The sequence below is a fragment of the Sinocyclocheilus anshuiensis genome, unplaced genomic scaffold, assembly GCF_001515605.1.
Source record: "Sinocyclocheilus anshuiensis isolate Anshui unplaced genomic scaffold, SAMN03320099.WGS_v1.1 scaffold562, whole genome shotgun sequence".
Classification (NCBI taxonomy): domain Eukaryota; kingdom Metazoa; phylum Chordata; class Actinopteri; order Cypriniformes; family Cyprinidae; genus Sinocyclocheilus; species Sinocyclocheilus anshuiensis.
In genome coordinates this window covers 655,417-680,685 of record NW_015544158.1, presented here as the reverse complement: position 1 = coordinate 680,685, position 25,269 = coordinate 655,417, and the positions used below count along the sequence as shown (strand labels likewise).

At 38.1% G+C, this 25,269-nt stretch overlaps 3 protein-coding genes across 6 annotated transcripts in view; all 3 read right to left on the bottom strand.

Annotated features, from left to right (window-relative positions):
• Positions 1-2,887: 2,887 nt before the first annotated feature.
• me3 (malic enzyme 3, NADP(+)-dependent, mitochondrial) lies at positions 2,888-11,732 on the bottom strand. 2 transcript variants are annotated; one of them, XM_016495387.1, is made up of 15 exons: positions 11,440-11,732; positions 10,712-10,896; positions 9,957-10,090; positions 9,678-9,827; positions 9,443-9,518; positions 9,212-9,373; positions 7,843-7,946; positions 7,103-7,212; positions 6,919-7,016; positions 6,677-6,790; positions 6,361-6,466; positions 5,368-5,510; positions 5,045-5,218; positions 4,836-4,934; positions 2,888-3,894 (listed from the first exon to the last, which is right to left on the bottom strand). In XM_016495387.1, exons 2-15 carry the CDS (start codon positions 10,889-10,891, stop codon positions 3,733-3,735), a joined length of 1,812 nt encoding a protein of 603 aa, XP_016350873.1. In that variant the 5' UTR covers positions 10,892-10,896; positions 11,440-11,732; the 3' UTR covers positions 2,888-3,732. The 2 variants fall into 2 exon arrangements, with proteins under 2 accessions (XP_016350873.1, XP_016350874.1); XM_016495388.1 differs by lacking the exons at positions 10,712-10,896; positions 11,440-11,732 and having other exon boundaries at positions 9,930-9,990.
• A 450-nt stretch (positions 11,733-12,182) lies between these two features.
• On the bottom strand, positions 12,183-18,159 carry LOC107695471 (immunoglobulin-like domain-containing receptor 1). Its single transcript, XM_016495391.1, has 9 exons — positions 18,105-18,159; positions 17,891-18,006; positions 17,255-17,425; positions 16,965-17,114; positions 15,919-16,038; positions 15,686-15,832; positions 14,352-14,477; positions 13,378-14,261; positions 12,183-12,898 (listed from the first exon to the last, which is right to left on the bottom strand). Exons 2-9 carry the CDS (start codon positions 17,946-17,948, stop codon positions 12,860-12,862), a joined length of 1,695 nt encoding a protein of 564 aa, XP_016350877.1. The 5' UTR covers positions 17,949-18,006; positions 18,105-18,159; the 3' UTR covers positions 12,183-12,859.
• Positions 18,160-19,310: 1,151 nt separating this feature from the next.
• The window catches only part of LOC107695466 (immunoglobulin-like domain-containing receptor 2), a 19,249-nt gene continuing 13,290 nt past the window's right edge, over positions 19,311-25,269 (bottom strand). For 2 of the 3 annotated variants that reach the window (XM_016495382.1, XM_016495383.1), the window contains 6 exons: positions 24,609-24,755; positions 24,354-24,527; positions 23,278-23,391; positions 22,457-22,655; positions 21,457-22,105; positions 19,311-20,231 (listed from right to left, as the gene is read on the bottom strand). In XM_016495382.1, coding sequence (XP_016350868.1) covers positions 20,196-20,231; positions 21,457-22,105; positions 22,457-22,655; positions 23,278-23,391; positions 24,354-24,527; positions 24,609-24,755 — 1,319 coding nt within the window. In that variant the 3' untranslated portion in view covers positions 19,311-20,195. The remainder of the gene's footprint in view (positions 20,232-21,456; positions 22,106-22,456; positions 22,656-23,277; positions 23,392-24,353; positions 24,528-24,608; positions 24,756-25,269) is intronic. The other variant, XM_016495384.1, reaches the window with a different exon arrangement.

Below are 25,269 nucleotides of genomic sequence, written 5' to 3'. Positions count from 1 at the left end.
ATATTCTTTATAAAAGTTAAGACTCGTCCACGCCCTCCTAAAACGGCTCGTTCAAACACGCCCCCACATGTCTACGTCACGATGTGGGAAGATTTGCATAACACCGCCCAAATGTTCACGCAAAGAAAGAAGGCATAACTTTATTGTTGCTGCCAATGCTGCCGCCATGTTGTGAAGACGCTGTGTGTTTCGTTGTGAAAGCGAAAATACTTTTTTTGGCCTTCCAAAAGAGGACACGACTAGAAATCAGTGGTTGAGTTGTATTTACAACACTGTTCCAGAACAGTTCAACCCAAATATTCAGATGTGTGCAGCACATTTTATGGAGGACCGTTTCCTGATCCTGGTAGAGTAGACTACAATGCCGGCTGTTCTGACTCACAGACTGTAAGTACGTTTTCATATTTAAAGAATTTGCCACTCACAATTCAAACGCGAGCTTTGAGCAGTGTAGAGTAGCGCTTGTTGTTTGTCATTTCTCCGATCACAACTGCAGACATGGTTTTATGTTTACGCGGCGCGATGCAGACAGTAGAAGTCATTATAATCTGTAATTATGTCCCCACTGGATGCAACAAATGCCTCGTTTGTAATGGGTTTTAATGTTTTTGTCTCGTCGCTCCGGGACACGGCATCACAATATGGTAAGGGGCGTAACATTTCCGTCACACGCTTGAAGTATCCTAGCAGAGCTCTGGAGAGCGGAGGCTTCAGCAGAATGACTCTCTAAAACGAGAAGAGGCCTAACCACACTCAACCCTAGTTAAAGAGCTCTTAAGAGTGGAGGTCTCAGCAGAAAGACTCTCTAAAGCGAGAGGAGACCTGGCTACATTCAAGGCCAGAGACGGTTAGTGAGGCTCACATGAGAGCCTACATACTAATGTCACTGTCTAAGCGGATCTCTGGAGAGCGGAGGCTTCAGCAGGATAACTCTCTTAAAGGAGAGGAAGGCTGACAACACTCACCAAAGTAAAAACACATACTCACTGTCAAACCCGGTACCAGACCATCAAAAGTATTTTCATCATTGATCCAGCCCCAGAGTCTGATCCTGGAGGGGTTGGTGAGGAGAAGAATGAGGGCTAATGTTATCCCTCAGCAAAATGGAAAGGGAAGTGGGTGCATGTTATCTACCCGCACCAGTTCCAGATTGCTGACTGTGTCTGCGCTTGATAACTTCCCTTAGATCCTTTTTCTTCTTCCTCAACTCACGCCTTCTCTGTGTCCTGCTCCTCTAAGGAGGAGGGCCACGAGTGGCCACATTAATCACCTGGCCCTGTCTTCGGCCCGCAGACCAGGCCAGGTCCCCCCTCGTGTTTTGGCATAGACATAGACCGGCATGGTATAAATGATTTGTAGGCTGCTGAGCGTACCTTCGCCTCCTTGAATTTATCGACCACCGCCTCAGCAGATGTGCTGAACAATTCTGAAGGAGAAACCAGCGCATCAAGAAGAAAGCACTTGTCTTTCTCCATGATGTCTGCCAGGTTCACCCACAGATGTCTCTCAGTGGCCACCATTGCCGCCATCAACCTACCGATTGCAGCAGCTGTTTGCTGATCTTATGAAGATCAGGAAGTAATGGGAGGCTCAAGGGAGCTGGGCTGTTTTGTCCGGATAAAAATCGCTCAAGTCTACAGCGAGCAATTTCCCATTTTCCACCTTGGCTGGAAGCCAGCAAAGCACTTCCTGCTGGATCAGAGGATGTAAGTGACAGCACATCCTCATCCAGCAGTTCACCCTCATCAGCCACTGACAAGAGTCAGAGATTTATACTCAAACTCATCAACAAGTGCCATCTGAGACCCCCACGATCTCAGTCTCCTCGCTGCCTTGGCAGCAGCAGGACCATAATCGCGGGGGGCAGATTATTGTCCCAGTTCCCTTGAGAAGGGGGACAAATGAAAGCAAAGCTTTCTCATTGAGAAACGCTCACAAATGAACAAACTCTGTCCCCTCAAGAACAGAGCGTGGGTGTTCTTCACCCAAACACATAACGCAAAGGTCGTGTGTGTCATCAGTTGTCAGATAGCACTGACATGGATCTGCACACTTCCTAAAACGCCTTTCAGTAGACATCGTTTTGCTAACCCTTACACACTTCAGATCAAACGACCCTGAAGACAAAGAAGAGGATGACATGTTCCTCCGGTGCACTTTTATACCCGCAGTCGCACCATTACTGACGTCATAGGCTGCCGTCTGCCAATGTCAAGTGCATTGTCGTGTTTACATTCAAGCTGGAGGCATTCCCCATAGCACCCTCTAAGGGATGCACCAAGAGTTCCCTTTTGAAAGGGAATCTCCCCCTGTGGCTTTTGCAAATAGATTGATGAAAGTTCATTAAATGGGTGACAATTCAAGGAAACATTAGAGTTATAATTTAGAGTTTTAAGTTAACTGTGCATAAAGGAAAATAGTTTGAGGAAGAAATGAAATGAAAGAAGAAATTAAAATGAGTTTGACATGTAAGATAATGAGGTCAAGTTGTTTGGTTTCAGGAAGTTTTTATCATTATTATTTAACATTATACCCTAAACTTTCAGTTCATTAAGAAAATATAGCCACATAATTAATGAACTAGTTGTGTAAATTAATCTGGAGTATACAATATGTATAAAAGCAGGTTAAGAGCTTTTTGTTACATATTCATATTCACCCTCCAAAACAACAACTCTTTCTGTGTGATTAGATTTATTTTTGGAATACTAGATTTAGTTTATTCTAAATCTGTTTTCCCATTGAACACTTGTGATTGCTTTTTTGAATAGTAAACAAAAACAAAATGCTGAAGAGAAAACCGCTGCGTAGAAGCTCCACGTCCAAAAAATAGGACCAAGATTCCAGCTCATTCTCATTAAATGAACATAAAACCCATATATTTTTTGAAGTGTTTATTCAAAATCTCCTTGAATATCTGAAAATATAATTCCATAGTTGTGCGTTACTAATAAGCAAAGCATATTTCTAAATGAGGAGAAAAGTTAAAAACAATTCCACATGCTGCAATGAACACATATGTAGCCTGCTTTTCAGGTGGACACTTAAATAAACTGATACACTCAAGCTAACAATTTCCAGTATTCATTGCTACATGTCAATAATGCATTTAAAATTGGACAAATTTTGGCATAGACAACTTGTAAAAAAAAATGAATTGCAAAAGGAGTCAATTCACACAGCAGACAACTGGATAACTACTTTACCTACCTAACTAATGAAAATCCCTTTTCATACAAACATTCAACCCAGGCAGTCTGTTATTTCCACGTAGGAGTCGCTGTACAAAAATAGTTTCTCCCTACAATGATATTTGCATTTGCAGGAGCGCTAAATACTTGGAGTGGATAACTGGTTAGAAATAAATGAAATTACAGATAGAAAGCTAATGTCGAACTAATAAACTGGAGAAGATCACTGATTCAGTAGCCTGTTTAATTGGGAAAGTGCTTGTTACTACTTTAAACATAGCTGCATTTTTCCCTTTGAATTGAGCCACTGTTCTGAAGACAATTTGAGCTTGAATGAACACTGCATTCATTTATCGCTGATAGCCCTCTGCGGATTCTCAGCTATAGGTTCAAATCTTGTGTTAAATCAGTGGGAGCAGCTACTCTTTTAGGATTGGGTGGCCTGGAGCTGGAGTGTATATCATCAGATGATTATAAACGGAAAAATAAGGCATAAGACTGATATGAGTATCTCCGTTTTAGTGGGCTGTGGATGAATAACCTACACGTTCTGAACTGTCATGGCATCCTTGGGCCAGCTGTATGAATCCAGAGTGAAGGAGTCGTAGTCAGAGTTATAGACTTGGGATAAAATAAAGGCCTCTTTGTCTTTGGGTTCAGGGTACCAGGAGGCAATGCCCTGTTTGTAGGCATGGTCTACAATCTGAAGAAAAAAAAAGGGGTTTGGGAAGAATGAAAGAAACGAAGTGAGTGAATAGTTGCTTTACTGCAGAGTAGAGTGTGACAGATTTGCTCCTGTTTGCTATTAAAAACCTATGCAAAGTCAAAATTAATCTATTTGTGATTAACTTTTATTGGTATTATAGGGAATATAACAAAGTATGCAATGAAGTTTACAAACTTAATGGCATAAAATCTTTGGTAGATATTCAGTAGTTTTGCTTGAAGCTGATTATTGTTGAGGGGAAGTTCAAATGAGATACTTTGTTGCATGCTGGTGTATTATTGTATTACGTTTTATACACAGTATTTGATTTTGTGCTGATTTTAGCTCACTAGTATTAGTGGTAACGTGAAATAAAAAGTTAAAAAGAACAGCATATATTTGAGATGTAAAAAGTTTGTAACATTATAAATGTCTTTAGTGTAACTTTTGATCAATTTAATGCATCCTTGCTGAATAAAAGTATTAATTAAAAAAATCTTACTGATCCCAAAATTTTGAACAGTAGTGTACTTAGCAAAATTAATAGAGTTCTAAATTTAGCATGATCTCATTCCATATTTTACGGGCGCTGAAATGTAGAGTTGGCTAAGAATTAATATCTGAATAAAATTAATAAAACAATTTCAACCACGTTCTGTGTACTAATGAATTTTGATTTTGTACTAATGCTTTTTAGTACACTAGCACCTAATGCAATCATGAAAAAGTAACTGTGCAGCCCTGTTTTACTGTGAAATCCGACCCGACAGCTCTTACAACCTACTTTGCTATATTAATAAATCTCTTAATATAGCATGAACTCATTCTATATTTCTTACGGGTGCCAAAATGTTAGAGTTGACTAACAAGCCCTGTTCTTGTAGTAATTATCCTCTACATATGAGATATATGTAATATATATAATATATGAGACTGACCTTAACAGCAATTTTGAAGGATACTTCTCTGATGGTCTTCAGAGGGGGGTACAGTCTGCCCTCAGCCAGATGCTCCTCAGTAACCATGTCAGAAATCGCCTGAAGAGAAATCAAAGCCTTAATGTTAGCTTTCGATCTGTAAATAAATTTGTAATCAAAGTGTTTTGTACTGAAGCACACATTCATGTTTCCTATTGTTGGCTCTTTACCTCTGCTGTAGTAAGAAAAATGTTATCCGAGATGTGGCGAACACCACAGGCGATGACTCCCAATGCTACTCCAGGGAACACATAAGCATTGTTTCCCTGGCCAGGGTAGAAGCTACGACCATCTGCCAAAGTGACTTTCTTAAAAGGGCTTCCGCTGGCAAATATGCCCCTTCCCTGTGACACACACACACACACACACACACACACACACACACACACACACACACACACACACACACACACACACACACGCCTTTTAAATTGATGGCTTTAGTCAACACCCCTTTCACCAGTTTTATTCATAAGATTTCAGTGAGTATTACCTCAGTGAGTGTGTAACACTGCTCTGCTGTGCACTCAGCTTTGCTTGTGGGATTGCTGAGGGCAAAAATAATTGGGCGTTCGTTGAAAGTAGCCATGGTCTTGATGATCTTCTCAGTGAAAGCACCACTTATAGCAGCCACACCTGTAGATGGTTTGAGGTTTGGTGTTTATAATCTCAAATCATTTTCAAATAGTCACATTTTGCTGCATTTAGCATAATGAACAGAAATACACTGACTGACATTTGTTGAAATCTAAATGTGTTCTGTAATTATGCCCACTAGTGGCTTTAATATGCCATTGCAATTCATACAGGATGAATAAAAACTAGTAAGATGCACAAAGCACCATTCCAACTATAAAAACACATGAGAATGCGGTAGAATATCTGCAATCCTTCAGTTTCATAACATCTAACTACTCGGTTCTCAATCCTGTAAAAAAAACGTAAAAATAAAATGTGTATATATAAGAACAGCGTTATTGTTAACTAAACTATTAAAAATCATTTTAAGTAAGTGAAATAATGCTGAAATAAAATGAAATATAAATATTATAATGGAAAACTTGTACTTAAAAACCTTGGTAACCAAGTGAAATATATTAATGTTGAAGTACTAAAACTAAAATATTTATTTTATATTTTTAAAAAGCAAAAAGTGTTATTTTAGTATATTTACATAGTTACAATTATAGTACTTCGTAAGATTGTGAATTAGCTTTTATTTTTGTTCAGTTTTCATTTTAAGTTTAGATTAGGTTTTGGTAATCTTGTGATTTAGTCACTTTACTGAAAAAAACAATAATAGAAACGACAAACGCACATAATTAAATTACAAAAATTAAAATGAAAACTGAAAAACAAAAGCTAATTCAAACTATTAATAAGTATTATAACAGTACCTTTATAAATAATATTAAAATAACACAATATATATATATATATATATATATATATATATATATATAGAATGGGATCAATCACTCCTTACCAATGATAGCTGTGGGCTTGATGGTTTCCACCACTTCCTCTAGAGTCTTTATGTGTGGATGATCTTGGGCAAATTCTTCCTTCTCATGGTTCAGATGACTTCTGCCCTAATGGACCAAATGACACAGAATAACAGTTTTGGTATAACGTTTAATTTTGGAGGTGTTCAAATGCAGTTTGTTGCTTTAATTTATGTTTTGACATTTTGAATGAAGCCTACATACATTTGTATATTCAGATGTTGAGTAGGAGGACAAATATAGCCTTAAGGAAAGAAATGTCAAAAAAGGACAAACTACTGTGGGTTTGATTGTTACCTTGACAATTAAGCCTTTAGAATCCACCATCCAAATCCTCTTGACAGCCTCAGCATGAGGTACACCTTCCTTGGCCATGGCCATTATCATTAAGTGAGCAATGCCTAAGGCGGCCTGGTCATATGACAAAAAACAAACATCTCATAATCCTGGAATTCCTGGTATAAATGTTTTGTAATAGATCTTTTATTTGTTATTTCTCAGTAAAAGTTTGTTGCATCTTTCAATTTAATCCACATTACCTCTCCTGCTCCCTGAAATACGAACTTGTGGTCAGAGAGTTTATTCTTTGTAATCTTAAGAGCAGCAAGGACCCCAGCAACAGCAACAGAAGCGGTGCCTGAAAAAGGTGGGGAAAGAGATGAACAAACAATTTTATGGCTCTAAAACTATAATTTTGATATTACAATATGCATACTTACTTACCCTGGATATCATCATTAAAGGTACAATAATGGTTGCGGTATTTATTGAGAATACGAAAGGCATTGCTGTTGGCAAAATCCTCAAACTGAATTAGGCAATTCATCCCATACCTGAAATAAAAGATTGAAAAAAATGATGACATGTTTGTACAGTCTGTAAGTATTTCACACACATCATCTTCCCCTCTAGTTCAGTTGTTTCTCAATTCCAGTCCTTGCGAAATCCATTGAAGTTTACTTCACTACGAAACATTCATCCATGAATATGCCCTACGCCACTGCCTGCAGCGTCTTCTCACACACAGACGAAACTTACTAGAGAAGTGTGAAGTGTGACGCAATATACCTCTGTAAATAAATACAAATTAAATTCACGTCTCGCACACTTTAATGGCCTTTGAATGGAACATATACGCTCCCTTCAAACTGGAATCATGGCGGAATATCCTACGAAGTCTGTTGAATAGAACAAACGTCTGAAGTGATAAGAGATGCATACAAATTATGCAAAGCAGGGGGTCGCGAGGACTGGAATTGAGAACCGCTGCTCTAGTTAATTGTTAACATGAGAACCACCGAACCGAATCATTAAGTCAGTTAAACTGGTGAACGAGATCATTCAGAACGGATTTGTTAACAGGATCAATGGATTCACTGAAAAGATCTGGCTCAAAATATGACTTGAACAACATGAGAGTACGTAAATCACCTTTCATTTCCGAATTTTAGTTTCAAACATACTTGTCGGTGACAGCTTGCATGAACTCGTCAATGAGGTCATCGTATTCTTTGCCCCTCACTCTTTTGTGCTTTAAGCCGATGTACAAGGGGTCATCTAAGAGGGTCTGAACAAAAACAAAAAGAAATGGGTTAAAAAAGGACAACAGGGTAACAAACAGGGACAAATGATCCAATGAAACCTATGAACAAAGTACAGTTGTACAGTATATATATATATATACTATATATACTAACATTCAAAAGATTCATTCAAATCTAAAATGACAGTGAAGACATTTATATTGTTACAAAAATAAATGCTGTTCTTTTAAGCTTTCTATTCATCAAAGAATTTTGAAAAAAAAACAAAAATCTGTTTTGCCAACACAGGAATAAATTGCATTTTAAAATACATTTAAAAAGAAAATAGTTATTTTTTAAATTGTAATAATGTTTCACAATATCACTGTTTAAAGGGTTAGTTCACCCCAAAATTAAAATTCTGTCATTAATTACTCACCCTCATGTTGTTCCAAACCCGTAAGACCTTCGTTCATCTTCTGAACACAAATTAAGATATTTTTGATGGAATCTGAGAGCTCTCAGACCCTGCATAGACAGCAACGCAATGTTTCCAGGTCCAGAAACGTAGTAAGGACATCGGTAAAACAGTCTATGTGACATCAGTGGTTCAACTTCAGTTTTGCAAAGCTACGAGAATACTTTTTGAGCGCAAAGAAAACAAAAATAACAATTTATTTAACAATTCTTCTCCCCCGAGTTACGTCTTCCGCCATTTTGGAGACTTACCCAAGAGCGTAATCAACATAATCAGCGTTGTTTACGTTTGGAGGAGAAACCGTGCACATGAACGTAATCAGCGTTGTTTATGCATAGGGGAATGCGTGCGTATGTGTTGTAATACTCTAAAATGGCGGAAGATGCAACTCGGGGGGAGAAGGATTGTTGGATAAAATATGTGTTTTCTAATTTCTTTGCGCTCCAAAAATATTCTCGTAGCTTCACAAAACTGAAGTTGAGCCACTGATGTCACATGGACTGTTTTACTGATGTCCTTACTGCGTTTCTGGACCTGGGAGCGTTACAGTTGCGTTGCTGTCTATGCAGGGTCTTAGAGCTCTCACATTTCATCAAAAATATCTTAATTCGTGTTTCGAAGATGAACGAAGGTCTTACGGGTTTGGAATGACATGAGGGTGAGTAATTCATGACAGAATTTTCATTTTTGGGTGAATTAACTGTATTTTTGATCAAATAGCATAAATGCAGCCTTGGTGAGCAAAAGAGGCTTATTTCAAACACATTCGAAGAAGAAAAACAAAACATTACCGACTCAAAACATAGCGTAACTATGCTATTCTTGTTTTACCTGATTATCAGTGCCAACATCTAGCAGCACAGGCAGGCACTGCTGAGGTGGCACTCCTCCACATGCTGTATACAGAGCTAGTTTGCCCACTGGGATCCCCATTCCATAGCTGCCTAGGTCTCCTAATCCCAGGATTCGTTCTCCATCCGTCACCACTATGGCCTATTAATGCACATACAATGAAACATCCATCTACTGGCACCGAATGACACTTTAGCACTCTGAACATACCTTGATGTTTTGCTCCGGCCATGAGTTCAGCATGCTGGCAATATGCCCCTTGTCATGGATAGTGATAAACAGCCCTCTATAAGAAAAAAAAAACGGTCAAATTCACATGGGCCTTATACTGTATGTTCGCCATGCAAGAACTGGTTGGACTGGTCTGAATGTTTATAAAGCATTTGATTCAGAATTGGTCCAGCTAAACAAGTCGTTCCAGGTCCGTAGTATGTATATACCTCACCTTGGTCTTCTGAAAGCAAGGCCATACTGTTGGCAGGCCAGGCCCACAGTAGGAGTGTAGACAATAGGCATAAATTCCTCTACGTCAGAGGTTAACACACGATAGAAAAGCTTCTCATTTCTGTCTTGCAGGGTCATCAGCAATATGTATCTGCAGAGTTAAAAGGGTTATTTTGAGTATAAATGGGAAATGGACCAAGAAAAGTATCATCACTGTGCTTAGAATTGGCATGGCTCATTGCAGAGTATGTACTGAATGTTTCAGTTGAAGATTGGTTACTTGTCAAGAGGGTTACTGCGTGTCTCATAGCTCTTCATGACACGAAGCACTTGGACATCCTGAGAGAGGAAACAGGGAGGCAGCAGGCCGTGGATACCCAGCTGTAACCTCTCCTCCAGGGTGAACGCCATGCCCTGTTAACACAGCACCATAACTTCATTAACAACATGTGACAGTTGTGAATTTAAAAGAAAAATGTGCACTCCTCCTACAGTCCGGTTTAAATACAAATTACCACCCTGAAACTGGGTCTGCACCGGGCAGGATTCCAGCTTAGGGTAGATACATCACATGTTGGATCTATTTATTTCTGACCAATGGGACGTAAGCATGGCCACCCTCCCCTGTTGGATTCTCCACTCACTGTTTACGTCTAACAGTTTCCATCCATCATGGCTTTAAAGTTCTACACTTCTCAGTCATGCCCATTCCTCATCTTAGCCTTAAAGTCTTTGCAAACAGGATACAGATTGCAAAGTAACGTTTAAATGGACACATTTTCATGACCCAGCCAAAAGTGATTTGAAAAACTGCTGAGACATATCCTGCAATGCTTGGTAGGGGTCAAAGTCTTTGAAGACTTTGCTTTTAGATTAAAGATCTCACAATGTTACTTTCATACTTTCTTATCTGTGGGGACTTTGGCATTACATAATGTTATAAAATCGCATCAAAGCACCGGCTACTAACAATCTAAAACCTGCTTATTCACCTAGATCATAAGTGCACTGAGTTTGGCCCCTAAAGATGCTTACTTTGTTCAAGTGGGGGTTCCTGGTGATATCATAGCCTCGTTTTTTGGTGAACACCGTGCCCTTGGAGTTCACGCCTGAGTGACAGACCCTCACTGCCCCTATGATAGCAGGAGGGAGAGACAGGGGACTGGAAAAAACCCTGCACAGCGCCAGCACACTCTTACCCGAGAGAGCGTTCATGATTCCTGCAAAATGAGAAAAATCAGGTTCAGAGAAGCTCTTTTGGAAATTCACTATATTGGAAACCATGGTTTTGACAAAATACCAGCTGGTTTGGTGACATGTTTTCTAGTTGGTAGACCGCATTAGACTAGCAAGAAACCAGATGGTCAAGCTGTTTTGTTTTGTTTTTTTTTTGTCCAGCTAATGACCAGCTAGTGTAATTTACCAACTTAAGCAGGGGTTTCCAAAAAGATGATTTTACAGTAATAAGTCATTGCAGTAAAACTGGCGCATAAACTGTGGTTACCATGGTATTTTTTTTAATAATAAACATGACTAATACAGCCTTTTCAAGTTCAGCTAGTTCGTCCTCTCACGTGTAAACAAGGCCTTTAGGTAGAACACAAATGCATTATGTACTGTATTGTGATCTGTATTCACTACGCTTCTTTATTTTAACAACAGTATGTGTTTCAGGCTAAATGCACATTATGGAGAGGTTCAGCATTGTCATTGTTCTTTAATAAGATATAATAACGTTATTTGTTTACAAGCAAAGCGCATACCTGAGAACAGCCAGTCCACCGGCAGCTTCTGCTTCACTAGGTTTAATCCAAACGTTGACCTGCAGCTGCCTGTCTCCTCAGGCTCGCGTTATCTGTAGATGATGTTGTAATCGATTGATAGAAACGATCCAGGTTTGAATGACATTGACACTTTTGCTTCCCAAACCTCGCCCTAGGCCCGCCCCTTTTGGGCAGAAGTGGCCAATAAAATGAGGCGACGCGAATGACGGCGTTTCCATATAAAAGGAAAATTTGTAGTCCTGTCTGACCGCTTCCCCATATTTTTTGTTTGTTCGAGCGTTTAAAATATGCATAGTAAAACCGGGTACTCCCTTACAAAAATGAACCATGGTTTTACAAAAAAAAATAAAAAATACCTTGGTTACTATAGTTAAAACAATGGTAACCACAAATTAACCATGGTTTTGCTACACTAACCATAGTTTAAACATAGTATTTATAGTGAAACTGTGGTTACAAATGGTAATCAATACGCCAAAAAAAAACAAAACATGGTTACTACGATTTTACTATAATAAAATCATGGTTAATTTTTGTAAGGGCTTAAACGTGTACGTCGCACAAATTCACTAACGTTACCCTCAAATATGTTTTAATAAACATAAGTAAGCTGGTTTGATCAATCAATCTAATTTAATTGACAGAAAAAAAAAAACACGTTTCTGCATTAAAACATGAAACATGCTGGAAAATATAAGACTAGTCTAAACGATTGTAAAAAAAAAAAAAAAAAAAAAGTTACTTTATTACAGCCAGCGTTTACGTCTCCGCACATGAGAAATTCAAATATCTTTTTCTTGGAAACTGTACTGTTCATGTAGCTGTTGATTATGAGTTAAATAATGTATTGCTCTTCTTTTACAATGCAACTAATAACAAATACATATACATACTTAAATATGACACTAAATCATCCCAAGGATTGTATTTAGATAACACCATTAAAAGACAAAGAAAACAGCTAAACCAACATTAAAAATACTACAGACAAAGACTAACTAAAAGTAAACAGAGAACCTAGATGAACCAAAGAGGCTCTTTTAGGTACAACCTTGAGTTGAAGTGTCATCAATGTGAGCTTCATCTATAAACTGTACTGATCAAATACCAAAAACCTTGCAGTGGTTAATAATTAAACAATGTACAGTGAAAACAGTGAAAAGTTAAACATATAAAACAAAGAAATAGTTTCAAGTGATCAAATAACATCTAAAAGCTGTTTAAAAGTGTAAAAAAGATGTATAGTGCATTTACTGTCTTCCAGGGGTCTATTGCAGGCCATCTGTGGTCACTGCTTAATTACTGTGCTGAAGTGCACAATTAGTCCCAATGACAGAAGTCCAGTAGACATTCACTTGTAGGAGGTGAGTAGTGAAAGATCAGGTTGGAAATGAATGACTCAGATCACAACGCTTGTGCCACTGCGAGAGCTCTTATCCTGTAAAAGAGAGATTATTTATGAGACAAACCATAACAATTATTTACAATTACAAGACACTTTTATCAAAAGTGACTTAAAACGACTAAAAATGCTATTTTATTTGTGTTCAAATCACATGCCTTCTCTCCATGTCAGCAAACCCAAGGGATAGTTTTAAACCCATAAATAAAATTCCGTCATTTACTCAACCTCATTTCATTCCAACCCTGTATGACTTTTTTTGTTCTACGGAACACAAAAGATGATATTTTGAAGAATATGTTTTTGTTCATTCAATAAAAGTCAAACAAGCCGAGACATTTTTCAAAATACCTTCTTTTGTGTTAGCAGAATAAAGAAAGTGAATAAATGTGAATAAATGATGACAGATTTTTCATTTTTGGGTAAACGATTCCCTTTAAGTGTGTCCTTTTTGGGACCACAGAATATAAAAACAACTTCTTAGTGATGAGCAAATCATAAATCTACATGCTTACTGAGAAGTGGTCACTCCTCCTGCTGTGGCCAGGTAAAATATCAATGGAAGAATAAGCTGGTGGTTTCTCAGACAATCTCCCTTGAGATCGCTTCCCCTTTCTATAACTGTCCTCCTCGTCTGAACTCCAGGAGCCTCGACGCGGAGAAGGCGAATAGCTCCTGTCTCTGTGGTTCGTCGCACGCTCCAACTCCTCCAGAAGCTCCCCTTTACTGCGAACACGCAGATGAGACCTATTCGAACCTGAAACACCCCTGCGTCCTGCTGAACCTCTGCCTCCACGCCTGTCGTCCCTGTCCGACTCGTCACTGTAGCTACGCTGTAGCTGAGTCACTCTCCGTGAAGATGATGGCTCCCTCCAGGAATCATCACGATGATGGCCATTTCGGTTAGAGCTGCCACTGGAATGATTAGACTGCCGCTGTCTTCCACCTTCATTGGTCCGCCGAGAGCTCTGTTTTGCTCGGCCCATGATGGGAGGCAGCTGGATGACCCTGCGCTCCACACCTTGGACACCCATCTCGTCCAGGGCTGAGAGCATGCTGGGAGGCCTGGCTGATAAAGCAGCTTGGGGTATGGGTTGAGGTGGTGGAGTTACATATTGGGGTTGTGGGGCTGCATATTGATGAGGAAGGTTTTGGAGCGGGACTGCTATGTAGTGATGTTGAGGTTGAAGCATTGGGGCAGCCATATCCATCCCTCTTACTTGGTTCTCCAGAAAATCTAACATCTGTTTTTTACCACGTACACTTCCATTTATGCTACCATTGGAATGATATCCGAGGGGAGGTACCATTGGTGGGACAGGTTGAGGAGGAGGAAAGGCCATCGGGGCCATCGGGGCCATGGGAAGGTTGTGTTTGGATGAAGGTTCAGAAAAAGACCCTGTGGAGGACAAATTATTAGTGTCAAGTTATTAATGATTAGAAGCAGCACTACATACATTAACAGATTAATAAAGGAATTTATACTGACCTGAATATAGTAAAGGGTTTCTTTGAGAAGATGCATTTGAGGCAATGGGGGCATAGATGGGCTGGCCATGGAGCCATGGTACCATTGCTTTTTGAGCTTCACGCATCATCTTGTGGTGCATCACCGCTAAATAGACAAATGAACACGGAAGAAATATTTCACTGTTTTGTTATTCAGTACAATTACATTTTATAGGGTGGACTGTGAAAAAAAAAGTCACTTGGTATTAGAAGACAATAAATTATTATAAATGTTATGTTTTTATTATTTGAAATAATATGTAATAATAATATTAATAATAATAATAGAATATTTATAAAGGACATAATGTTGCATTGTCGTAGTCCACAATAAATTTTCATTGTTAAAATGCTAGAAAAAAAGACAAGGTTCCACAATATATATATATATATATATAAAATCATCAAAAAAATATATATATAATATATTACATATATACATATAAAAACATATATTATTATTATTATTATCATTGACAAACTAATCCATTATGTGGAGTGTGATTTTGTCATCAGTAGACATTTATTTTAAGGAACTGATATCCAGCAGAAGTAGAACACTGTGAATATTGTTTTAAAAATACTGTAACATATTGTCTGGTTTGACAGATGCACAGGCAAAGATACTAAAGGGATAAAGAGTGAATGCACGTGGATACCTTCTTCTGGGCAGCAGCAAGTGCGAGGACAGCAGGGACAACGGACATAGCAGCAGCAGTTCTGAGGACAGCACTGGCAGCAGCAGATACAAAACAGTATGATGAGGAGCAATCCACCGAGGACGATGAGCAGCACTGTCAGCCAGTCTGAGAGGAAGAGGGGGTATGATCAGCATCAGCATCAATAAATGTTTTTGTGGTTGAATACAAGTCTTCAGTGCGTTAATACTTACGATATACAATGAGTCTGATTTCTTTGTCGGAGTCTCCCACGACATCACCAGCTTAGAAAAAAAGACAAGGTTCCACATATTATTAAAATTAATAATAAATTATAAGTAATAAATAATAATAATACATTATTATGAATATTATTGTCGTTATTATTCATATTATTTAAAAGAATACTTATATTATTCATAATAAACATATATACATATAAAAACATATATTATTATTATTATTATCATTGACAAACTAATCCATTATGTGGAGTGTGATTTTGTCATCAGTAGACATTTATTTTAAGGAACTGATATCCAGCAGAAGTAGAACACTGTGAATATTGTTTTAAAAATACTGTAACATATTGTCTGGTTTGACAGATGCACAGGCAAAGATACTAAAGGGATAAAGAGTGAATGCACGTGGATACCTTCTTCTGGGCAGCAGCAAGTGCGAGGACAGCAGGGACAACGGACATAGCAGCAGCAGTTCTGAGGACAGCACTGGCAGCAGCAGATACAAAACAGTATGATGAGGAGCAATCCACCGAGGACGATGAGCAGCACTGTCAGCCAGTCTGAGAGGAAGAGGGGGTATGATCAGCATCAGCATCAATAAATGTTTTTGTGGTTGAATACAAGTCTTCAGTGCGTTAATACTTACGATATACAATGAGTCTGATTTCTTTGTCGGAGTCTCCCACGACATCACCAGCTGCGTCGATGGAGCAGAAATACATGCCGTTGTCCCACCACATGACCTCATTGATAACCAGGTCAGCACCTGTGAAAAACATACAAAAAATATATATATATATATAAAACATATTTGATTGTAATTAACAAAAATCAAACAAATATAACATGTTGTACATTGTTAGGAATCAGCTTATATATATATATATATACCAGCTTTTCTAATGCCTCTAAATTATCAACGTGATCAAAACTTGAAGCTGAAAAATCTGTTGCAAACTACCACATTTTTTCTACTTTTTAATAGTAAGTTTTAATAAGCCTCTTAGTATAATTATAAACATGTCCACCTTAAACTTAGGTTTACTTAATTATATATATACATCTTTTTCTTTTTTTTATAAAAATCATGGTAAAATGTAGGTATCAAATATGATACAACAGGCTTTAGAGGAACATTTATTTGTACATGCACTGCATCATATGTTTTGCCCCCCAAAATTAAAACTACAGAGCTTTGAACATAAAACTAAACATTTAAATATCATCTTACTAATACATATTATTGGGAGATATAAAGTGACAACTGATATTTATAAGCATTTCATGCAAGTAGTTTGCTATACTATTATAAAAATGTCATCGATTTACATTACAAGTTATCAGAATTTCATCTTATTTCTCTTCCATATAAATAACAACAACTGTACCAAATTGCATAATTTTTGCTCAGTTTGGGCCTTCGAATATTTTTTTTTCCTCTATATGTGTGTGCTCCATATTTACTATATCATACTATATGGGCCATAGAAGCCTGATGTATCAAATATGGTACAAAACATAATGCACATGCAAGCTTTGCCTTTATATTTGATCAAATATTTTGCCTAAAGATTCAATAATCTCATCCAACGTAAAAAAAAATAAAAAATCAGATTATTATTTTATTTGTCTGGCTTTATAGGGTTAAAACATCTTGTTCAGAGTTTTAAGCTCTTGTGTGTCCAGACTCACTGTTTTGTACATATATCTTGCGATCTCGATATTCTGTCCCCAGAATAGCTTCACTGAGGCCTCTCTTCTGAATCACTATGCGGACAGTGCGCTGACTGTCTGGACAGTCATTGGCTGGGTCTTGCTTCAGACCCAGAGCTGCTTGATATGCTGAAGAAAGAAAGAAACGTACATGATCACATCAATCACTGCATTCAACTTTCATCTATTCAGACAAAACAAAAACAAACTGCAGATTACAGCTTTGCAGAGCTCAAGCCTTATATTTTCAGTCGACCAACACCACTCACCAGCTGAGTAATATTCCAGCACTGGATCCAAACAGAAGGACTTGTATCGCCATGTGACCAGAACATCTTGTTGGTTTGCAGAAGTGGAATATTCACATCGCAGAGTGACAGAAGCAAACAACATTGTGTATCTCTCTGTATGTGGAACCGTAACCTGGATAGACAACAGCTCTGAGAATAGAGGGAGAGGGATCAGTTATCATACTGTTTGCATCAGGGTTCCACACCTTCTGACCACGGTCATTCATTTAAATGATTTATTTATTTGTTTGTCATTACATAAGGATTTTACACACAAAGAACAATTTTCAACCAATTAAATATTTTAGAGCTGAGCATAACAAAAATAATTGTATTCACTATATAATTTTTTTAAGACTATTAATTTCTATGCCTGTTCCTGGCCTGAAAATCTCTATTTTACAAATCCTTGCTCATACACACAGAATCAAGTTTCAGAAGAACATAATGTTAACATATTGGCTGGCATGACGCTTTTAAATCACGTGATCGGGTTTTAAAACTTATAGAATTACCAGGAAATTGTTTAAATACTTTAAAAGCGGCATGCCACTAAATGAAACACCCCTAATATTCCAGAACAACCCCTGACAGTTATTTTGAATGCCGACTTACCCGTTGGAAATACGCAGAGCACGAGCGCAAGCACCTTGAGCGTCAGTCCTTCTTTCATGTTTCTCGGTTATTCGGAAGGCGTTTTTTAATTTACTTTTCCAAAACACAGCAAAATCCTATATACGCGACTCAAACAAATACAGACAATGTACGCTGGCCATCAAGTCATCGTAAAATATGCGATGTAAATATATCCCGATGTTTTCTTATTTACCTGTATTCTCTCGAGTCAGTGGAAACACACACCTTTGCTCTTTGGAAGTTTGATTCCCCTCCCCCATTCCACGATGACGCCACAGACTCCAACAAGTGCACAACTCCGAGAAAACCCGAACCGGTTTTTCATTGATTACTGTTCAAAATGAAATTATTTTCACATTGTTATGATTGTAAATATGTATCATTGTTCACAGTTAAAGGATTATTGCGTTGTTTACTTTATTCGATAGAATCAAAAAACATATTTGAATCATTATTAACATGTATCCACCAGGGGGCGTCACTTGCCGGTGTTATGGATCAACCGGGATCGTATTGTTAACTGGGGATGTGCACGTGAGGTATTTTACTTCCTTTCCAGCAGATTCGTCAGATGCGAACTATGAAGCTGCAAAGAAAACACGTTTGGTACATTCTTAATGTTCTTAATAAATGTTGATAGAACTAATACACTGTATCGTTGTTTCCGAAATACCTGTGGCTGTGCTAATGTATTCGACACAGCTTTAGTGTCATTTTAACTTAATTTCACATGGTAACAGGGTTCACAAACTACAGCAGCGCTGCGCAGACCGATCGTGTATGACTTCAAAGTACCGCGAGAGCGATTGGAAAGCTCTCTTATAGCTCTCACAGAGTCGCGGTACTTTGATGTTATACACCGATCGGTCTGCGCATCTAACGTGTTTTAAAGCTTCTTAGCTCGCATCTGACCCATAGACTGTATAAAAACAGATCTGCCCCCAATATCTCCATCTGACGAATCTGCTGGAAAGCGACGTAAAATAGCTCACACGCCCTCAATTGATCCATTACACCGACATACCGTAATCCCAACGTTTTATTTTTTCAGTAATGAACGACTGCCTCATCCCTTTAAAAATACCGAAACCTATGTAAAACCAACCAACAGACAAGTCTGACTAGATGTGGAGACCAGCAAACCAGCTTAGACTGGTTAAACGAAAAGGAAAACTGTCAACTGTGGCAGTTGTGTCTTTTCGGTCACTGTTCTCAGAATGGAACTGTGTTTGATGATGTAACTTTATTACCGTGATATTTTCCCAAAAATGGCAAGTAAAACAAATAACTAAGTTCTGAATGAGCTGTGTTCATGCAAACTATTGTAAACTGCCATCACACACATGACCACACATGTAATGACCAGTTGCTATAAAGAATCTAAACATCCTATTGGCGGCAAAAATGTTTTATTAATAGTTAATAATAAATGCAACTATTAACTATCAACTATATCACAATGTGAAAGAAAGCGACAGATACAGAGATCTAAACATAAAGTTTGACCACTGAACACCTGTCAGGGCCCGTATCAGATTGTTTCCTGGTATTGTACTCTCATCCTGGAAAGAAACATCCTTTCCTTGTCCTGTCCAGTTTCCTGCATTGCCATGATTCTGTATTGCTGAAAAACGCCTTGCTGTATTTTATTTATTTTTTATGTATGATGAAGCAAGACCGAAGAGGTAAGTGTTCATTCCCTGATATAGATTATAAAGAACATGGATATTTTATCATGAACATACTGAGGTTATCAGGGGGAAAAAAGACAGCAAGTGTTCATATCAAAATCATTATTTTAAAACCGTGGAATACAAATAAATGGCACATTATCAAAAGCATCATCTTTCATGCTTCCCTCAAGACCCAACTGACTGACACTGACAAAAAAGTACAGTACAGTGCAAACAAAGGCAATGCAATATTGAAATATCAGAGACAGTGTCCCATTACAGTACTGAAGATATACGAAATATCAAGGAATGTTATAGCACTTGAATCTCATTTTAACATAAAGTCATTTTGGACAATTTCTGTGCAGCTGTTGTCTGAGGACTAATTAAGAAAGTAGGTCTTTTGACATATAGACACAAATCAATATATAAAATAAAAACAGACACACAATACGTTCTTGCCCTTGACCAGCAAAAGTTCCCAAGCTCTTCATGTCAGATTTTCGTGCATAAAATGTGTCTTTCTGACAGACTGATGCTTAGTGTCTGGGGCATTTCTCTTCAGCTGGATGGTGATGTTATTAGTATGATGGCAGCTCAGTTTGACGACGTCACACAATTAGAGAGTCTCTGCTTAGATGAGTGGTCTGTTAAAAAACACCAAGAGCCACACATTAGACACCCATTAGCATGATGAGTTTGCAGATGCATTGTTAGTGTACCAGCGTATTGCAGTGATGCCATTTATGATACATTCAGGCAAACAGAACAAAAACACATAAAACCTGCCTGAGAAATCAACGTTTTGATCATTCAAAGCGGACTTTCATTAACATACATTCTTGTAAAGAATAGGATTTACATTTCAGCATACAAAAAATAACATACTGTACAGTTAAAATTATTTAGAGTCCCTCTTTGGAAAACAAATGACATAGTACTGTACACTGCTGTTCAAAAGTTTGGGGTCAGTATGATTTTATGCTCACCAAGGCTGCATTTATTTGATCAAAAAGACTGTAAAAACAGTAATATTGTGAAATGCTATTACAATTTAAAATAATTGTTATCAAAATTTGAATATATTTTAAAATGCAATTTATTCCATTGAGGGCAAGGATGAATTTTCAGGAGCCATTACTCCAGTCTTCAGTGTTAACACAGTTGTGCTGCTTAATATTTATGAAAAAAAAAAAATCTGGATTTTTTTTCTTTGATAATTAGAGAAAACAGCATTTATTTTAAATATAAATCTTTTGTAACATTATAAATGTCTTTACTGTTACTTTACATCAGTTGAATGCATACTTGCTCAATAAATATACTAATTTATTTAAAAAAAAATGTGTACTGAGCCCAAACGTTTGAACAGCAAGTCTGAGAAGGAAATTCAATCTAACATATAAAACATATTAAAAAAAGGTAGCTTCAAAATAAACATCATAATTTTACCATTCAGTCTAGTAGCTCCCTAAATTTTGAAACTGTAAGAACAAGTTTTAATAACAAAAAATATTTTTGCCCTTTATGCCACATTTATTGCAGGAATTGGGATTGAGAGATGTTGCTAGCTGGATTTGACCTTACATAACCCAAAAGGCACAGGTCAGAGAAGAGCATTATTTCTGAAACTAATGATTCTTCGAAATTTCAGACTATGTAAACATGAATGAATCATACATACTGTAGTTGGTGAGCTGAGATGTTTTTTAACAAGATACAGCTTGATTTCAAGGATTTTGCTCTTTACCATTTGAGACTGTATTTTTCATATTAATGGAATCTCAATCGTCTCTTCTTTTAAGGGTTGAAGGAAGTTTGGTCCACCCTTCAATGTACAGAAACCAGGGCAGACGATTATAAGTAACTCACCAGTTTCCTGGGATTGTCCCTGTCCTCCCTGCGCTCATGTAACGTATGGGCCGGACGTGTGTATGAAAAAGGCCGCATGGCAGGATCAGTAGTCCTGTACCGTTCCCTCCCTATATGCTTTTCAGTTCTAAACCTCTCCGCCTCCCTTTCAGAGTACGGAGGTAAAGGATCATCCTCCTCGGGTCGGTTGCTAGGTGACCTGCTATTGTAACAGTCACTGCTCTTCTTGGAACTGCCTTTTGAGGGTGTGTCACTGTCATCATCAGCCCTCCCACCTCGCTCTCCGTGGCCCCTAACCTTGCGCTCCAGCAGAGTGTTCAGGTAGGTATCATCATAAGACCTCTGACGAGCGAGGTAACGCTCACTGTCGGCAGTGTTGCGCCTTTTTGGTGGGGAAGGTGGTGAGCCTCGACGACACCAGTCGTCATCATCATCATCACGAGAATACCGTGGCCCATCTCGGTATGACATGGGGTGGTCCCGTGACCTTGGACCCATTTCAAAGTCTCGCTGAGGTCCACGAAAGTCACCTTTCCGACGATCGTGTGGGCCGTATGACATAGCAAACTCTTCCAGCTCATCTAGTGACCCTGTGCGCCCCCTAGCATCAAAGGCTTTGCGGGGCAGGTGTTCAGAACGACAGTTCCATCTGCACAAACAGTCATGATATTATTAGTACACACTAAAAGTTCAAAAGTGTGGGGTTAGAAAGATTTTTTAAATGCTCTTATGCTCATCAAGGCTGCATTTATTTGATAAAAAAATACAGTAAAAAAGTAATATTATGAAATACTGTTACAATTTAAAATAACCGTTTTCTATTTTAATATATTTTAAAATGTAATTTATTTCTGTGATGTTAAATCTGAATTTTCAGATCCTTCAGAAATCATTCCAATATGCTGATTTGGTGCTCAAGAAACAATTCTCTCTTGTGTCTTCAGTTTGAAAACCCCTTTCCTAAACAATTAGATCATGCACACACACACTAAGATTGTACCTGTTGTCAAGCTCATCCAGAGAGTGAATGCTCTGATAATGTGAGGGCCGAAGCCCGTGACCAATCGATGCTGTTCGGATATGCGGCTCTTCCATTTGGTCACTGATGGGTGGTAGTGCCTTCCTCTGGACCTGCCGATAGGTCTGCCTGAAGTCTATGTCACCATCATGCAGAGAGCTCAGTTCTGATAGGCTGCCAGCTGCTGACACAATGACATCATTATGGACTTTCTGGACATTTTCCCATTCTTTATAATAACACCAATGTAAATAAGAATTCTATTGTCATTGTAATATGCAGCAGAAAATCTATCTATGGCAGAAATTCTGAACTTGGTTAGAATATTATGAATTGTTTGACATGATCAAGAAGCATGCACAATCACAGATGTATTTTAAAGGGATAGTTCATCTAAAAATGAAAAAGCTGTCATCAACAATGTGACTTTCAGTGTATGGACAAAAACGACTGAAACATCTTTTAAGATATCATCTTTTGTGTTCCAAGGAAGTTAAAAAATACAGGTTTGGGATGACATGAAGGTAAATGATGACCGAATTTTAATTATTTGAGAATGAACTGTCCCTTTAAGTTTTTAAAGTAAAAACTTGTGCCTTTTAATGTAAAAGGCAGGTCAATTGTGGAAGGGTTTAGAATTTAGATGATAATGATGATGGTGAAATAAATTAGACAAGCCAACAGGTGTCATTTGACCATTGGTAAATAGATTTTCACTAACTCAACTTAACTCAAATTCAGCTAGTCTTTTTTATACAGACAAATTCAGTGTACAGAAACATGCTGACTGCATACAGGCTTACATGGATGACTGCCCCCCTTGGTAGGGTGGAACTGCTCCAGGTCCCTCTCCACGTAGTACACAACCTTCATAGCATCCTGACCCTGACTGGCCTGGAGTCGATAGCCACTGCGCACTGTGGACATACACACATGACCTGTGTGTTTCTACTGTGTCCACACATACAGCGCATCATTTAAGGTTAAGCCACATGCATGTAACACTCACACAGTACATAGTTAAACCTTTACAGAAGCATGCACAAAGAGTTTTAGAATATTGCGCACTGGATTTATGCAATTTTTGCATTCTGAGGCTAATTCACTAACCTGCTCCAATTTAGCCCGCCATAGCACAAAACCCTGTCTTATTCACATACCACCTGCATTCCAACTCAGCCAGTATAACTATGGAGCATGAGAAGTGCCACTTAAAAATAAAATGGAGGACAGTACAGTACAGTACAGTATATTAATTAAAAATAAAAATGTGAATAAATAAGCTGGCAAATAAACTGCCATATTTATTCTTTTCTATTAAGTTAATGTAAAAAAAAAAAAAATGCTTTACAATACCATTCACATGTAAGGGAAACCATAGACTTTAAAGGGGTCATATGACGGAAAGGAAAACTTGAAATCGCATCATATGACCCCTTTAAATGAATCAATTCCCCCATAATGTTTGCCGCTCAGCTGAGGGCAAAATGTTTTACTTCTTGATACACACATTTTGAAACCATTCACCATCTTCATAAACAACACAAAACTGCTTCCTTCACAATGCTAGCAAGCTTGTTCCACTGTCAGTATCTTTAAAACTTCAATTAACATTCTATTTCCAAATATTTGTCTACTGTCATTAGCTCATGTTCACATACTCAAATACAGCAAGCACTCTCGTCTCATCTAACCACAATTCCTTCAAACATTTTAAATACCCTGGACAGCCTAAGATGAAAGTTACAGTGCAGCTGAAGATGATGTTAGTTGAGTTTGTTTTGAGTTAGATGATGCAGACTTGCTTCAGTTATATGCAGTTGTTCAATGCAAATGCAGATTCACTAGATAGACATCAGACTGTTGTATTGTCACTTACCTCCAGCTATATTGTTTTCTACTGAACGAGACACTGTAGTCAACTTGGGTTCAATGATGGATGGTGCAGCTGGTGGAACTACAGGAACCAAAGGAACACCAGGATGGTAGTATGGTTGATACATGGCAATCTGAGGCGGTTGGCCGCTCTTTGCCATCTTCCCTGCTTCATATACTTTGAAGGCAAATGGGAATGTTTTTTTTCAGGTTGTGAATACGGGCAGTGTGTGTAGTATGTATGTGTTTGTGTACTCACAGTGTTTTGGACAGCAACATGTATCAGGACAGCAGCAGCAGCGTACATAACAACAACAGGAGTGAGGGCAACATTGGCACCAGCAGATCCCAACCAACAACAGGAAGAGAACACTACCAAGGACAACAACTCCTACAAATACCCACTCTACAGGGGAGACAAAAAAAGACTCATCAGGAAACATGGTTTTCGTGGCAAAAGCAGATCCTGAAGAAAGTGCTGTCCTGAAATCATTTTTGCCCACAGGATATGAAGTCTCTGTTCATGACCAACCACAAGGGAGAGCATGAATGATGCAGAATCTCTTATCTGGACACTCTAAGGGCCTAATGATGGATTTCCTCTGGGTGTGGTGTTAAAATTCCAACAGTATACATTGCAGACCTCTTATTTAACACAAATACACTTCATTCTCAAGAATGTTCATAATTATATGCCTCTGAGTACTTGTAATGAACAGAACATAACCAAATTACTTGAAAGTTGGAATGATTGTTTTCAAATTTACACCATAATACCAGGACTGGGTATCAAAAGAAAAAAAATCCCAATTTGATTTCAGATTTGATAATTAAGTTCTTCTTCTTTTGCTATATTTACACACACACACACACACACACACACACACACACACACACACACACTAATACAATATATATAT